General features: G+C 37.5%; 1 protein-coding gene across 2 annotated transcripts in view; it reads right to left on the bottom strand.

The window, feature by feature from the left end:
* The window catches only part of Prkg1 (protein kinase cGMP-dependent 1), a 1051642-nt gene that overhangs the window by 19628 nt on the left and 1013919 nt on the right, over nucleotides 1-18095 (bottom strand). For both annotated transcript variants that reach the window (XM_042689193.1, XM_042689194.1), the window contains exon 10: nucleotides 16128-16224. In XM_042689193.1, the coding sequence (XP_042545127.1) occupies nucleotides 16128-16224 (97 nt within the window). The remainder of the gene's footprint in view (nucleotides 1-16127; nucleotides 16225-18095) is intronic.

Below are 18095 nucleotides of genomic sequence, written 5' to 3'. Positions count from 1 at the left end.
AAAGCTGAGTATAGGTTCAATATAACAGAGCACACTTTCATCCTGAAATTCACAGGTGCAGGACGCACTTAAATGAACTCAAAGTACTACCCAAGTCGCCCATACCATCAATTCTTGCAAGAGCTCCAGAACTGCAAATCCTATAGCTCGTAGCCATCATCCTACCTCATCTCATGGAATCAGATACATTCCAACCAGTTTGATTCAAGTGTGTGAGACAAAGTATGATCATCTGGGTCTTAATGATTCCTTCCTCCTACTTCTACTCTACAAACATTTCAACAGTTACTAAATGATTAACCCTTGTCTATCATTTCTTCTGTTTGCTACCTGTCTTTCCCTTGCCTCCAATTAATAAGAAAAATAGCTAGGTACATATGACCATATAAGATGATGCTAAGTGAAATGAACTCCAAGACATGGACTTAAGAGGTTTTTCCTGTTCGTTGTTGTTTTAATGTATTTTGTGATTTCTTGTTTCTTTTGTATGTTCTTCCCCTTATATTGTCACTGTATTTGATTTTGGCACCCTGGTATTGTATATACATTTATTTGGATTAGGGAAGCAAAGGGGAACAACAGAATGGTGAGACAAAGGATTAGGGGGGACCAACGCAACAGTGATATACACAAGACAATGTGTTGGAAATGATCTGTACAACTTGGGGAGATTAGGGCGAAAGAAAAGTAGGAGAAAATTGAGGGAAGGAGTAACAAGGCTGACAAGAAATGTACTTATTACTTTACTTATGCAACTATAGTCCCTCTGTACATCACCTTGATAATAAAAAAGACCAATTTTTTTCAAGAGATTTTTTTAAAACAATTTTTTTCCACTATCCAAGACAAAGTGTTTTCCTTTGACCTCAACCTTACGCCTTAAGTTATATTATTTGAGGCTGGGCATCAATGGCTCACATCTGTAATTCTAGCTACTTAGGAGGTTAAGATCTGAGAACCATGGTTCAAAACCAGCCAGGACAGGAAAGTCGGTGAGATTCTTATCTCCAATTAACTACCAAAAAGCTGCAAGTTGGGAGCTGGGAAGGTGGCTCAGTGGTAGAGCGCTTGCCTTGCATGCCTGAGGCCCTGGGTTTGATTCCTCAGCACCACATAAGAAAAAAGCCAGAAGTGGCACTGTGGCTTAAGTGGTAGAGCGCTAGCCTTGAGCTGAAGAGCTGAGGAACAGTGCCCAGGCCCAGAGTTCAGGCCCCACGACTGGACCAAAAAAAAAAAAGCTGCAAGTAGGGCTGTGGCTCAATGAGACAATGATAACGTTGAATAATAATAATAATAAAGTTAGCAGGGGGTAACAGTGCAACAAGAAATGTATTCACTACCTTACATATATATCAGTAACCCCTCTGTACATCATCTTGACAATAAAACTAAACTTAAAAAATGTGAACAACAGCGCCCAGGCTCAGAGTTCAAGACCCGGGACTGGCACAACATAAAGTATATTAATTGAAGGACCTCCTTTGAGTCTTAATATTTCCAAGTGGCCCATGCCTCTGAGGAACCTACATGGATCCATTGATTTGCCATATAGACTGAATAGAACTTGGGTCTTCTGAGGGATGACCCACAGACAGCTTGTGTGTTCACTCGGTGAGAAATTTCAACAAGGAGAAAGAAAAAGGGAAGGAATGGGAGTGGAGGGGTGGGGAAGGGAGGAAAGGGAAGAGAGGGGGAGGAGGTAATCAATCACTGATGGTGATATGAAAGAGTTAGCATTCAACACTCTAAAACAGCAGACTCCTCAAGATGACGCCAAAACAGCCCCATTATTCAGATCTAATGAAAGCTTTGGGGAGATAACATGACAAGCTGGTTCTGCTCCTCAGCTGAAGCACAGTGCTCCTCTCCTGAACTGTGAATTATTTGCTGCTTCATCTGCAGGAAGAGCAACATTCTTAAGTGTCTTCTTCATGCACACATGTACAATCTGAGAGGACAGTAATGTCACAAGTTCCTTCTGGAGAATCATGAGGATACTTCAGATAAGCAAGCCTTGATTTGTCCTCACCAATTTCGAATCTGTATGACAGGTTGAAAAAATGTACCTTTGGAGGAACTGCCAGATGATCTCCGTGGACATCTTTAAATGACAGATTAGTGTGATACAAATAAATTCACATCCAAGGTGAAAGCTCACTTCCAAAGCAAACCTGGGTGCTCTAATATAGTTCAATTATTGAAAAGAAATATTCTCTTTATTGGTAACAGATTAATAGTTTTTTTTTTTCTATCAGGGACTGAACTTAAGGCTTCCTGCATGCTAAGTAACTTCTTCACAGCTTGAGCTAAACTCCAGCTCTTCTGTGCTCACTTTGCGTTTGAAATAGACTCTCACTGACCTTGTTCAGGCTGGACAAGAGCTAATGCTGTTCCTCTTCCCTGGATAGTACATGCTCTAAATCTTATATGCATTTCAGTTTAAGGATCTCTTTAGCTCGAAGCACTTCTCTTTAAATAAGTGACATACACTGAGTGCCATACTGTGGCACCCATATGCTCCTATCCTCACACTAGCTCCCTTCCCTGCTACTATTCAAATAGCATTGAAGGAGCTACTTTAAAATTTTCTTATGTTTATACTAGAGGGATTTAACTCCTACCACTCCTAGAAAGGGGAAATACATATGATGTTAATACCCATTTCATGTCATATGAATACTGCTGTGCACTGTGACTTCAGTGTGAAGCATGGTATTGCCATTTGAATTCAAGCACACTTGGATATGACGAATCTTAAGATGTGAACTTCTGTCACGGATTCTGGCCAGCTTTAACTGTCAGCCTCCAAGTGATGCCAACGTAAAACCATACTGAAGAAAATAAGGTGATAGCATCAGCACACAAAAAAGCATAGAAACGTATTTGCTTGGTTAGATTTGTATTCAACTGTGTACTTCTTTGATCTCTGAGAAAGTCAATGCCTTACAAAAACAAGTTTGTTTCCTGATGGACTTACTATTTTCTCTTGCTGGGAGGCAGATTCTGGGCAAGGCAAGGTTAAAATGGCTCAATATCCTTGGCTGGGAGTTGACCTTTAGGTCTTTGAATGAGTCATTCATGGTTCCTTTTACACCACAACTACCTTAGTATCTGGTTTTTTTGTTGTTGTTGTTCTCATTTTGTTTTGTCTGTCATGGGGCCTGAACTCTGGGCTTGAGTGCTGTCCCTCAGCTTGTCAGCTCAAGGCTAGCACTTTACCCCTTGAACCACATCACCACTTCCAGCTTTTCTGCTTATGTGGTACTAAGGAATTGAACCCAGGGCCTCATGCATGCAAGGCAAGCGCTCTACCACTGAGCTACCTTCCCAGCACCTTCTTAGTGTTTTTGAAGAAAACAGCTTCCTGAACTACACTAACTAAATTAACTACTTAAATTCAAGGTTTAAGCCAAGCACCAGAGGAGGCTCATGACTGTAATCCTAGCAACTCAGGAGGCTGAGATCGCAGTTCAAAGCCAACTGGTTCAGGAAACTCCAGGAATGGTCCATGAGTCAAAAGAACACACAGTCGTGAGTGAGCATGCACACACGCACACACGTAAACACACACACACAGACACACACACACGGCTTACATTAACAATATCATGTGGCTCACTGCTGATTCCTGTATAATGTAGATTTGAATGACATTTCTAATGAACCCTGGAAGGTGGCTCTTTTCTGACCTTCACTTAGGTAAGCTAATAGTCCAGAGGAAGAATGAAGCAGTGAACTGAGAAAACCTGATGTCCTAGTCTTCATGTTTCATTAATTGTATAGCCCAGGCTGGGCTCAAAATCACTATGTATCCAAGGTTAACCTTGAGTGCATGTAACCACCACCACTAGCACCCATAAAGTTTGTGATCAGTCATGTTATCTCACTGGATCTGGAGTCAATTCTGAAAACATGGAGCCAAACTACATTGTTCAGCAACGTCAGTGCATACGATTTTTGTAAAGTATGCCATCTATATTATACCTGTGAAAATAGATAAGCTTGTGGTGATCTCTTGGAGAAAGGAGGAAAAAAAGGGAAATAATGTCAAGTAGCGCAACTGTAACTTGAAGAAATGGGACAAGTTCGCAAGGAAAGCATGATCTTTAGTTCACAGTATGTGCATATTTTATTAGGAGGTAGAGGCTGTATTTTCTCTGTATTGTCTCCACTGCATGTAAAAGGGAATCCTTTTCTGCTGTATACTGTTACTAACTTCAAAATACATGGCATTACATAAAAAGAGCAGGAGCTATTCCCGGAGCATGAAAACAGACTGTAAGGCATAAAGCAATATAGGCAGAGTCACCTTCCTCATAATGGCTGCAAAACAAAAGCAGTAATGACTTCCTCCGTTCAAGTGGCACAAACTTCCATTGGGCAATCATATTGCGTAATAAAGCATAATAATGATTTCTTTACTTTGGGCTCTTAGTAATCTGGAAGTAATCTAGGAAACAATCCAGTCACCATCTATGATCTAAGTAACTCATATTAAATACCAATTGGGATGATTTAATGACATGTCCCATAGCATAAAGAAAAGCTTTATAAAAGGAAGAAAGGAGAGATACCAAGATTAAGGGATATCCACCGCCACCAGGTTAATTGTGTCACATTGCTGGAATGTGTCTCAATACACTCCAGTTCTATATGGTTCCTCATCTGGTTCACCAAAATAGTCTAAAGCCCTATGGTAAAACTTCACCCCCCCACCACCCCAGAAAGCAGTAAATAAACCATTGGACTAGAAATACATACGCACTAGATTGTTTCTTCCCCATCATTTTCCATAAATCCACCAAATGCTCAGAAAATTCAGGAAGAAACAATGACACAAAATTACTATACATGGGGCAGGTGGGAATTGAGATTATTAAGATGGATCCATAGAATGAAAACACTGAACATAACCCAAAATTCTACTGAGAGAAAATAAGCACACGAAAAGGCAAATCTTGATATACACACAGTAGCTGAATAAATATCTGGACCTGGGATGGGAATAGAAGAGAGTTGAAAGGCACAAGGTTTTTATTGAACTGAAGAGGTGTTTTTGAATTGTACTGTGAGAAGGGAAAATGTGCTTACAAATTAGGTATTATAAGCTGCCTAAGAATTTTTAATGGAGAAAGAAATTTTAAAAATGTAAACTTAAAATTTCCAGTTCTTTATTGATTTTAGCCGTGTACTTAATTTGTATTTTAAAGATCCAAATATCAGAGATGTATTTCTTCCTATCTTTATCTTTCTGGCTTCAATAACTGTTTCCTTATTAGCCAAAGATTATTGCTTCTTATTTGTGTAAAATAGCATCACATTTAAAAAGATGTTATTCTTTTTGATGACTTCTCTACTAGCTATTTATCACAGGTTCTAAATTTATAAAGCCCTCATTTTTTTTTTTTTTTAAAGAGTAGGTTCATGGGCCAATTTAAGCAAAATGAATATAATTATTGAAAAATTATTTTAAAATTATCTACACAGAATAATAAGTAATTCATCGGTAATGAATTGGTAATAATGTGCAAGCCATAGTCCTATTCAAGTCCATATAATCTCCCAGAGCCCCAGTTTTATCCATTTATAAAATAACAGAAAAAAGTCAAACATATTGTAATACCAAACTTGATATAATACCAAATACTTTGAAAATTAACTAATGTTTGTATTCAGAGAGAAGGCTCCTAGGGTCCTAGCTCCTTTGTACAAGTAATTTACTGTTCAACAAAATGAATATAAGGAAGCTGGAACATGTATTGTAGGGGAGGAGGAGGGAAACAGATGAATGGAGAGAGGAAGGGTGGGTAAATCAAGTGAAAACGGAAATGAGTAAATTAAGAGGATGGGTGGAGTTGGGAGAGGTGAGGCAGGGGTGATGTGATTGATCAAATGTACTCACTACCATGTTGAATTAAAAAACCACTTTGTACAGCTACTTAAGGAGAATAAAAATTATTCATCACCAGTATAATGTCCAATGTACTTGGAATTTGTATCTAAAATGAATACTTCTGAGAGAAGTTTTAGTATGAAAACTCGTAAGTCTATTTTTAAATTAGATGTGTCAATCAACTGGATGACCAAGAATAATCTCTCTGCATTTAAGGGAGCTTTATTTTTATTGAGCAGAGATGGCAATTTTTATTATCATGATTCAAATCACTTTTGGCAAAACAAAGCCCTTCCATATTCAGCAGAGCTGAGTTACTAAGTTTATAAAAAGGAAGTGAAATATTTTAAGCACTCAGAAAGCTTCTAGGCTGTAAATTAGTATCCTATTGTCAAATACATCTTGATAATAAAAAGTGGCTATTAACTTAGTTGTAAATCTCAATAAAGTGTTAATTTCCATCTAAAGAAGATACTGTAAGTTCATAAGAATTCTTACCTAATGAAATAGTAAAATCCTAATATGGGAATTACTTTTCTCTATTTTAAGAGAGAAACAAATGTCTCAGTCTGATTTTGTTTTTGCATTTGCTTTTCAGTTATTGGGGTTTGAGCACAGGACCTTGAACTTGCTAAGCAGGTGCTTTATGACATGAGCCATATCCTTACTTTTTTGCCTTGTCTATTTTTTGGATAGGATCTAACATTTTTGCCCTAGCATGTGGACTGAGATGGATTCTCAAGCACCTGACTTTATACCATGATTCTTCAGAGGATTATCTCCCAAGTATCTGGAATTACAGGTGTGTGCTACCATGCGGAACCTCTTTGGTCTGTTTCTTTAAATGTATTTCTCACTAGTTATTTGCAGTTTTATGTTTTATTTTTCTCTGCACTACATAATAATATTAATGTATGCTTTTGTTGTTTAATAAATGTCTGAAACTTAACAATGAACTTTAGTTTCTAACTTGTTTCATAACATACACCACAGGGAGAAGAAGCTGTTTCAAGCATGAATGACACATGTCTAAATAATACACAGAAGGCAGAAAGCAAAAGACAGATTATGAGTTTAGGAAATGTCAGCATTTGAAATCTTTTTCAATCATGTGGTATAAAGCATTGTTGTATTGGGAATTCAAGTTTTTGGTCAGATATATATGCACATAATTTCCTATTCATAGATTACACTATCTCTGTTTCTGACTCTCCCTTCTTCACAGTCCCTCTGTATACATGTGTGGATAAATGTAGCTATTCCATAAGTTATACATATGTACGTGTGTATATGTACACTACATACATGTGTGTGATCCACACACATATATCATAGACAGAGAGAACAGGAGTCAGGCATAAAAATTTCATAACAAAGTAGAGTAGCTTATGTTATCTATGCCTTTTCACTCGACTTCATCTGACAATTTTATTTCAATCCCTTATCAAATATATCAATCATTTTATTTCTTTTGTCATTTATCTTTAGACTGCAAATCAGTTCCATAGCAAGTGACAAACAGTATTAAGTTGCAAGAGGTGGGTTTTTTTGTTTGTTTGTTTGTTTTTGGTCATGGGGCTTGAACTCTGGGCCTGGGCAATGCCCTTGAGCTCTTGAGCTCAAGACAAGCACTCTACCGCTTAAGCCACAGCACCACTTCTGGTTTTCTAGTGGTTTATTGGGGATAAGAGTCTCCTGGACTTTCCTGCCCAGACGGGCTTTGAACTGCAATCCTCAGATCTCAGCCTCCTGAGTAGTTAGGTTTATAGGCGTGAGCCACCAGTGCCCAGCCTGCAAGAGGTTTTATACAAATATAAAATTACTTTAATATAGTTGAGTTAGTTTAACAATAATTTAGTGGTTTTGGCTTATGTTAGCTTATAATATGAAAAGTAGTCAAATTACACATTTAAACTACCTTGTTCATTGGATGTAGCATGCACAACCATAGGGATGACAAGATATGTTCCATTTTGTCTCATAAGTATTCTCAACTCTTTTTTGTTGTTGTTTGGTTGTGGGGCTTGAACTCTAGGCTTGGGCGCTGTCCCTGCGCTCTTCAGCTCAAGGCGAGCGCTCTATCATTTGAGCCACAGCACCATTTCCAGTTTTCTTGTGGTTTATTGGAGATAAGCTTCTCACGGACTTTCCTGCCCCAGCTGGCTTTGAACCATGATCTTCAGATGTCAGCCTCCTGAGTAGCTAGGATTACAGGCGTGAGCCACCAGCATCCCACAGTACTCTCACTGTTACAGGGAGCTGACAAGGCATCTTGGCTGCCATTAGGAACTTTAGGAATTACACATCAACCCACCAAACCACCAAACTTCTAAGCTCATTGCTTGATCTTCAGCTTAATGTTTCACACACACACACACACACACACACACACACACATGCATGCGCGCACGCGTGCACACACACACACACACATCTGTGACTATAGGAGATGCTGAAAGGAGGGGCAAAATATAATCTGGCAATTCAATGCATACAATCAATAATCTAATCTAAATACATACAGAATTACCTCTTCACCTTATTCAGGAAGCAAACTATTTTGCTTTATTTAAAAGGATATGACTGTCTTTTATCTTTCTAATATATACCAAGTGTCTATTTTTGCTTCTCTTGGAAAAGATCAGGCAGTGAAAGTTTTCATGTTAAAGTTTTCAAATGTTTCAATAAAAATTTTTATCCTGGAACTAAGTAAACCATCTTAGCCAGAAAAGGAGATATGTTTATTCCGGGGAACAGAATTTCCTAAAAATAGCCTGCCTAGCCACCTCACAGTGCATTTTTACATTCATATATATATATATATATATATATATATATATATACTCATATATATATTATGGACGGAAGTTAGAGCTCAGTTGGTGTTTACATACCTTCTGTACTTTATGTCCCAGCAATTCCTTCTTATTATAATTCTACTCTCTGTTAAGAATTAGTAGTTATGCTCTACTAGTTCACAGTCTAATAATATTACACACCATTATACTTCCACTCTAGTCTGCACACTGTCTTGGTGTCCTGTGACATGTGTCCTTCTAAGTTGTAACCCTTGCCTGAAGTGGCCTTTCCCCAGCTGTTCATTTAAATCTCCAACCCCTGGCTACTGTCTCTCTGTCCTCCAAGGACCTTGTCTACTCCATCAGCTACAAATGACCTCACCCCTAAAGAAATGCCGAGAGCTTCCATGTGTAATTTATGATGTAATACGATCCCAAAGGGTTTTATTTGTCAGTTTTCAATATGTTAAACTTATCTTCTTAGGGAGAGTCAGAAATTCCTATCTATCTGTGAAAAGAAGATTTAATATTTCTTTTTAAAGTAAATTTTCTGCTGAATGTGATGTGATCACAAATTGACTAGGTATAAAAATTTTGTAGCAGAAAATACAAAGGCACATGTGAGCCAAATTTTAACTTTAGGATAAAGTTTGACTTTAGGTCTACTTTACCATCAATTTTATGTGAAGCCTTTGGAAAGATGTTTTCTGTGCCTTCTAGATTTGTAGAGATCTTTCTAGAATCTCTCTCTATTTTTCTAAATCTTTCTTTTCTGGAGGGGAAGATGAACTTTTAATTATTTTATGGTGGGATACTAATTCCAACTACTTTTAATGAAATAAATGGATCTCAAGAGAGAGCTGGCATATATAACATTCATGTAAATTCAAAAGATGTGCAAGAAATAAACTTTCATCTGTGGTCATTCATATAGTATAATTGGATTATAGTGCACAAAATAACATTTATTCCTCAGTAACAAGCTAATGTTTTCCCTTAATTTATTAGCATTTATCAAAGTAGGTTTTTACTTAGAATGTGTCTTGTGATTATTTTAGGGATTTTAATACATTGAAATTGTACCTCCTAAGGTCCCATTGCTTTTTTATTGGATTGGACCTTCATTGCCTGTCTAAATATCTTACCTTCTTAGAAATCAATGCCACTACTCATAATTATTTTAAGAAGAAACATAAATTGGAAAATATTTCTTTGAGAAAATGACAGAGAAGGAAAGGTTGTATTAAACAGAGGCAATCCCCTCTGTCCATGTTACATGTTTATTTGTTCTAATTGCCCCAGGATACAGGCGTGGCAGGACTTCCAGGGGAGTCTGCCCTATGGCATAAATCCTCACAGGCTCAAGTGGCCCATGTGGCTCAGAAATCCCACAGCTCTTCTATTTCATTGCTGTGTGACCTGGCATAAGGAGGCTCTTGAAGTGTTTTCATCTTACATGGGGTTTCCCTGTGGAGTTAAGCAGCTCACCTTTCATAATTATGGGAAAAAAATAACTCAACTGAGCAATGAGTTTATCACCTTCTTGCTTAATCACCTCTTAAGCACTATTTCTTTGCTTTCCAGTTGGTTTTTGTCGCTCCTCAAGCTAGCTGATCAGTGAACCGTGTGCCTAGACAGCTGGAAAAACAATGTTCTATGACAGCAGTATGCTTGCCATTTTATACAACTCAGAGACCCTGTGACACTACACATGTGTGCTTGTGTGAGAGTGTGATTTATGGCTCTTACAACTTGCTAATATATCAGTTCTTCTTGGTCAATCTGACCGCAGGAATCATAAACTTGAGTGGATTCACAGGAATTATGAGTAGTAACCTTGGACTCCGTTAGCAAGAGCTAGGTCCTTATTGTGTTTGATTGAGGTACCAGGGTTTAAGAAGTCTTGGAAGAAATAGAGGTGACTCAGTATTTTATGTGGAAAATGATTCCCTAGTCTGGGGTTAAAATGTGGGGGAACTTTTCAATCTATCAGAGAAATAGATGAAACCAGGGTACCTCAGGTGCACACAGTTTTGATGAGGGAGAGTAAAAATCATTTCCCATCTCTTTTCATGGCAGATCAGAAAATAAAAAGCTTCAGTAGTCTGGGGGATGTAATAGAAGTTATAATTGAAGGCCATCTGAAGACTTCAGGCTCTTGTATCAAAGAAATACTCATATTCTCAGGGCTTGGCTACTAATTATTCCATTCCCTTCCTTTGTTTAACTAAGTGTGGCTGGAAATGATGAACAAAGATAGTACATTTTATGATGAATGGAAATGTTGACTGAAGACAGCACTTTTTCATAATAAATAACAATTAGTGTTATTATTATTATTATACAAAACTAACAACATTGACAGAACATTGATCTATGCTGTTTGGGGAGAATTTAGCTCACTCACTCTTTGTAACTCTGTGAGACACATGTTCTCTTATTGCAGAGATGAGGAAACTAAGGAGGTTTGAATTAATGACCAAGCATATAGTGGGTAAGATCTGAGCCAGAGACCCTCATTCCAGAGCTCTAGTTTTGAGCTACCATATTACATTGTCTCATTATTTCTTTCTTCTACACATGCTGCCAGTAAAATAGGATAACATATTTAGCGACAGGAGAATCTCTGCAAGTTTGTCAGAAACAGACAAGTACAGCACCTCATCAATAAGTCTATTTAAAAACTGTATTTTGTTAAGATTCTTGAGTTCTAGATGAATGCTCTTAAAGCTAAGGTATATGAGCTGGGTGCTGGTGGCTCACACCTGTAATCCTAGCTACTCAGGAAGTTGAGATTTGAGGATCACAGTTCAAAGCCAGTCCAGGCAGGAAAGTCCGTGAGACTCTTATCTCCAATAAACCACTCGAAAATTGGAAGTGGTGCTGTGGCTCAAATGGTAGAGAGCTAGCCTTGATCTGAAGAGCTGAGGGACAGTGCCCAGGCCCAGAGTTCAAGCCCCATCTGCTAAGATTGTCCTAGAGGTTTACTAATTATTACAAGTAAGGGAAAACATGAGACCTGTGTGTCTTTGGGTGTGGCTTACTTCACTTAATATGAGTTTTTTCCAAGTCCTTTCATATCCTTACAAGTGGGCAGTGTCATTCTTTCTGTTGGAAGCACAGAAGTCCATTGTATATAAAAAGAGACATTTATTCATATTTTTCTTTATGACTTCCTCACTAACATCATCAACCTTTCATTTGAACCCTACTTTATCATCCTCAAATTGACTTTATTTCCACATATAATTCCTCCCTCATAGCTACTCTGGAAGGAGAAGACAAGAGGTGTTCTGGATTTTACAAGAAAAAATGTGAAGAATGAATAATAAACACATGGAACAAGTCTAGTTTGTCTCTAAAAAGTTAGAAACATTTTCTGTCATTTTTGCTTGTGAAAGTATTGAGAGTCTGTTTGCTATCAAGTACCACCAACATCACCACCACCACCATAAAATACATATATCTTAGCTTTTTTTTTGTCAGTAAAGCTCTAGGACAATCTTAGCAGATGAGCAGAATAGCTCAATAGCTATGTACTTATGACGATATAATATGATGCTACATGAAATGAACTCCAAGACATGGACACAAGAGGGTTTTATTTGTTGTTGTTGTTTTTAATGTACTATGTGATTTCTTTTTTCTTTTGTGTTTCCCCTTTCCTGTATTTGATTTGGGTGCCCTGAGTATTGTATAGTTCATCTAAATTAGGGAAGGGAAGGGGAACAAAAAAAAAAAACGATGAGACAAAGGACTAAGGGGGAATCAATGTAGCAGAGATACTCACAAGACAATATGTTAGAAATGATCTGTACAACTTGTGGGGAGATAAGGGGAGAGAAAAAATGAGAAAAATGAGGGAGGGGGTAACAAGTTTGACAAGAAATGTACTCATTACCTTATGTATGTAACTGTAACCCTTCTGTATGTCACCTTGACAATAACATTAAAATCAACAATAAATAAAAAGGAAAAAAATAAAAATTCAGAAATAAAGACAATTATTACCATGAAGGGGAAAAACACATCTTTTGTGCCCAAGTCTCATGGAATGAATTATGTACGATAATGCTTCGGGTATTTAATTGATGCCTTTTTTTTGTGGGGGGGGGTCGGTTGTGGGGCCTGAACTCTGGGCCTGGGCACTGTCCCTCAGCTCTTCAGCTCAAGGCTAGCGCTCTACCACTTGAGCTACAGCGCCACTTCCGGCTTTTCTCTTTTTGCTCATGTGGTGCTGAGGAATTGAACCTAGAGCCTCATGCATGCAAGGCAAGCGCTCTACCACTGAGCCACCTTCCCAGTCCTAATTGATGCCTTTCTGTTCCTCTGATTCTCCCCAATACCCTGCTCTTCCAGCATTGAGCTTAGACTGCTTACACTTTATTTTGGGGTAGATATGATTTTCCCTCTCAGGAAACTGTGAACCTCTGGAGTTGGAAGCTATTTTCTATTGAAGATGGTTTGTCCTTCTGAGATCTCATCATACTTGTATATATTTAAGTGTTAGAGAATGAGAGTAATCCTAGAAGACTGAGCTCATGTATCTGTCTCTCCTAACGTTGTTTCTATATGTTATCTAAATGTGGTTTATTGATATAGAGGAGGCATTTTGGATTGCTGAATAAATAGAGTAAGTTTCTAAATTTTAAAGCAACCACATACTAGTGACAGATTAAAAACAAAGTTTGTTTCTGATGTGCACAAATCTTTTCTGAAAGCAGACACTTCTCTAAAAAGAGAAATAGTACAGTAAATTTGGGCTAGAGCATCGGGACTATTTTTACTTATAATTCCTAAAATCAGCTTGCCTATTTCATGGACATTCTTGATAAATGAACAGGGTTATCTCACTGTTTTATAGTAGTACTAAATCTAAACGAGGAACCACATATTGTAAGAGAGCTGAATCATTTCACTAAATGTGAAAAGACAATTTGAATTCTGGAAGAAATATTATGAACAGGTCACACTGAATACATTAAACGGTCCCTTCTTAAAGAACATGGACATAAAATTTCACATAGGCCATAGCAGGAAGAAAAGAAACACAAATATTGTTCAATGATAATGATCATTAACAGAACATCATATCTGAAAGTAGATTAAATCTACTTATGCCAAAAGAGCTTATGAAACAGATCAGACAAATTTAGGGTCATATACTTGTTTATTACTGGACATTTACTACAAGCTTCTGAACTCATTCAACAAATCTGAAATTTCTTAATAGACACTCATCTCCAAAATTGAAAAGAAATTATTGAGAAATACTCCAGCCTAAAAAAATACTGCATCCAAATTTATGCCAATTGACAAATGATAAGTTAATAAACTAATAACTAGAGATGGTATATTCACACAACTATAATTTCCATGTCAAATAGTAATGAAAAAACCTACACTCTTGGGCTGGGAAGGTAGTTCAGTGGTAGAGTGCTTGCCTTACATGCATGAGGCCCTGGGTTTGATTCTTTAGCAGCACATAAGCAGAAAAGCCGGAAGTGGTGCTGTGGCTCAAGTGGTTGAGCACTAGTCTTAAGCTGAAGAGCTGAGGGACAGCACCCAGGCCTAGAGTTCAGGCTCCGTGACCAAAAACAACAACAACAAAAACATACTCTTAGCTCTAACAGGAAGCATAGCTCAAAATCAAATTTCTAAACTCTTCATACCCCAATTGAGAATTCATAATCTTATGCCTGGAAAAAATATAAATTCTGATTATAATATCAAAGCATAATTTCTGGTACCATATAATAAAGCCATTCACCAGATATGTATTATCCTTAAGCTAATGGCTCTTGGGTCTAAGCTATACGCATTACATATTTATTATTAGCATGGACAACAATGGGTACAGAGTGAAATATGTGGTCTGAGGATCATATTGCTTATGGCACCTCTAAGATTGATAAAATTATCCTGCATGTGCCATCCTCAGAGGACAGTAAAGAGAAACGTTCTGTCATTGCACTAGAGATTAACTCTGCCTCTTTCCTCCTAACTGTGAATGGTGTGGATATTGCTCGATGGTACACTGTTATCTTAGTGTTCATTTACTGCATGACACACCAGACGATAAGCCAATCCTGGTAAAGAACCCCACCCTCTGTTCTACCTGTATGTCCCAACACCTCCAGAGCAAAAGTATTCATGTATAATGTTGTCAATACATCTTTATTGGCCTTGTGAAAAATTATAACTTCCACAAAAGAATAAATCTAAAGCTACATCAATTCATAGGATTCAGAAGTTTCTCTAAACCTTTACTTGGGTTTTACTTGCATATCTGAAATCATCAGAAACATATTCTGACTTCTTGTCAGAAACAGTCATTTTGCTACAGTCTCTCTAACCAATATTAAGGGAAGGAAGAATGTAAATTCAATCATTAACATCATTACTCTAAAACATCCTTTTGTAGCATTTAAGAAATTAGCCTCTTATACCACTTGTCAAAGTCCAAAATCCCAATTGCACCCACAAGTGGACAAATGTCAAAAATAGCCTTAGGTAATTTTATGGAAGGGGATTTCTCCTGCCTCTAATGGCAACAGTAACTGTTTACTACACTATACACAGTCTCAGGGAGTTTCTAGCATACTATACTAGTGTCTGATGTCAAGGATTCCTCTGTGTTCAGCAAAAATGTGGACATGAGTTGGCATTCTCAAATAGAGTTTGTAGCTGTATAGTCTTGGAATGCACCTACCCAGGTTATCTGAATGTATTTATTTTTTTCTACTTTTTATTTCAGTTTTAAGGTACTACGCCTAAACATCCCAAATAGGAGATACTCTCACATCATCAACTGTGTTAAACAAAACCCATACAAAAGTGTTTCATTATCTTCTGTGTGTGTGTATGTGTGTGCAAAGTATGTGTGAAGTAAATTATATAAAATACTACAATCACAATAACCTTAATGAGTACTAAATCATATATATATATATATATATATATATATATATAAAGAGAGAGAGGTCTATGTATACATGGCAATATAGATTTTGTCTACTTTCTTTGATATGTATTTAAATTTACACTTAAATCATTATAATTACCATTAGATTACATAATTGTTAGTGAAAACTGCTTATAATGAAGGAAGCAAAAATGACAGAAAATCACCTGAGTAAACAGTGCTTTTTGGCTGTGCATTGAGTGTGTTAACCTTTCATTTACTATGAAGAGGTAAAAAGTAATTTCATATTTATTTATCATTGCATGTTCATTTAGTATCATGACTCCATAATACAGCCCCTCTTCATCTTAGGCTCTGACATGCCTGAATAAATGTATTTTATCCTAACTTTGAAACAAGAGTAAAGAATGACAAGAGAGAAAAATGCAAAAGAGAATGAAATCTTAGGCAAGGAGGGACAAAGCACAGGGAGATAGAGGCTTTCAAAAGCATTTAAAGAGTGATCACCTACCAGCTCTACTCGTCCAAAACCTCCAACTCCCAAGGTGTCAATGATGTTGAAATCTGACAGCTTCAGGTTGGCGAAGAAAGCAGCTTCAGCTTCATATCTGGATTTTTTGATGCGAAAAAATGGAAATTTCTTAGAGGCGCATACACGAGGTCTAGGTACAACTGCACTGGAATGACATGACTCTGAAACAGGCTTTACCTGCTTAAATTCCATCTTGCTTTTAGAGTCTGTATTTTCTCACACCATAATTTTTTTTTTTGGTCCCAGTTGTTCAGAATAACATAGATTTGTACTCTTTTTTTTTTTTTTTCAAAGTAGAAAAATACAAAGTACCCACTCCATGCCAGTCAAGTGACTGATTTAGGTCAATTATCAACTCAAGTTTACATCTCAGTATTTTTTCTACGCGTCTTCTTGTGAGCATGGATTGTTTGACTTGTTCTTTGTTGGTTTTGCTTTGGGCTTTTGGGGTTGGCTTGGTTTTGTCTTTGCTGTTCAGATATTGGATGGCAGTTTCTCATTAGTTTTCCCTTATCCACGGGCTGGTAGTGCCTCCTATCAGTGTTTATGAAATGCGGAAAGATCACGGAGGTCTCTGGAGCAGAATCGCAGCCAGGTTTTATGCAAACAGATCCGAAAAGCTGAGGATTGATGTGCCAGCGTCTGAAATGGAGGATTTCAGGAGCATATCCACATCCCTAAAAAAAACGGGTCTTCCCTGCAACTATATGAACCCTCTGACTCCGAAGCTAGTAATCTTTATTGGCAAGTCTCTTATACAACTGGTGCGAAGCATGGTCTAGTATTCCGAAAGTGCACACATGTGAATCTGACACGTGTGAGTGGCCAAAATAAGCATCTCCCTATGAGAGGGAGTGAACATGAGCTGCTTAAAATAGCTCCCTGTTAAAGGCCCAATTATTTTCGGAAAGGGCAGGAAGGTGTAAAGATGAAGATGATCTTCCCACTCACTAAAGCCAGATCAGGGAGCAATTCTGCTGTTTCAAATTTAAAGCGTTCAAACAGCTATTCCCATTCAGAACCTTCAACCCAACAGTGCTTGGTTCCGTCCTATACTATACATAGAAAATGATGGATATACTGAAGGAATGATACTAACCCGGATTGTGTGACATCTGCTTTTGAAGCGAATCCGCCATGGTCATGTTTGGCGTATTTCATTAGAGTCAAGCACAATTTGAGACTACTTAGGAGACAGTGAAAGAACTCTTAGCCCTCTTCACTGCACAACCACAGTTTTGGTTTTGTGAACATGTTTATTGTCCACAGAGTCACAGCATTAACAATAAAAGTGAGAAGCAAAATTTAAAGAAAAAACAGGGAAAATTTTCATTGTTTATTGGCTTATTAAGTAAAATCACTCCCTTTAACGAACTTCAGAAGTATCCATTAGTCAATCCTAATGGTATTTGTGGCTTTCTCTTATTAACAAGACAATCAGAAGATCATCACGGTATATCAGGAGCTGGTTTACTAGGATGAGGCTTAGAGGCAGATGGCAAATGTACATTTCTAACATTCCAACTAGCTTGCTCTCACTGCTTTGAGAATATTACACTTCATTCCCTTGAAAGGGCCAGTGGCAGAATTGATTCCAACAGGTGTTTTAAGAGAACATCTGTTAGGATTAAACTCCTTGATAGTCTATATATGGCCAAGTGTTTACTGGTGGAGTGGATAAGCAAATCCTTCATAATAGTGCTATTTTTTGAAAAAATTAAATCACTCATTTAAATGTTTTAAAACTCATGTTCACGCTATTTTATCAGTCTCATAAAAACATAGAGCAGTCCACAAAAGTCTTAAATACATAAAATGAGATGTATAGCTGTATTCTTTGTGTGTATGGTGTGTGTTTGGGGGAGTGTCTGTGTAGATGTACATGTGTGTATGTGTTTCTATGCATGCACATATGTGTATGAGTACTGTGGCTTAAACTTCAGGCCT

The sequence above is a fragment of the Dipodomys spectabilis genome, unplaced genomic scaffold (genome assembly GCF_019054845.1).
Source record: "Dipodomys spectabilis isolate Male_0828 unplaced genomic scaffold, ASM1905484v1 ptg000125l, whole genome shotgun sequence".
Taxonomy (NCBI): domain Eukaryota; kingdom Metazoa; phylum Chordata; class Mammalia; order Rodentia; family Heteromyidae; genus Dipodomys; species Dipodomys spectabilis.
The sequence above is the reverse complement of the archived record's forward strand: the minus strand, read 5'-3'. Positions and strand labels throughout refer to the sequence as shown.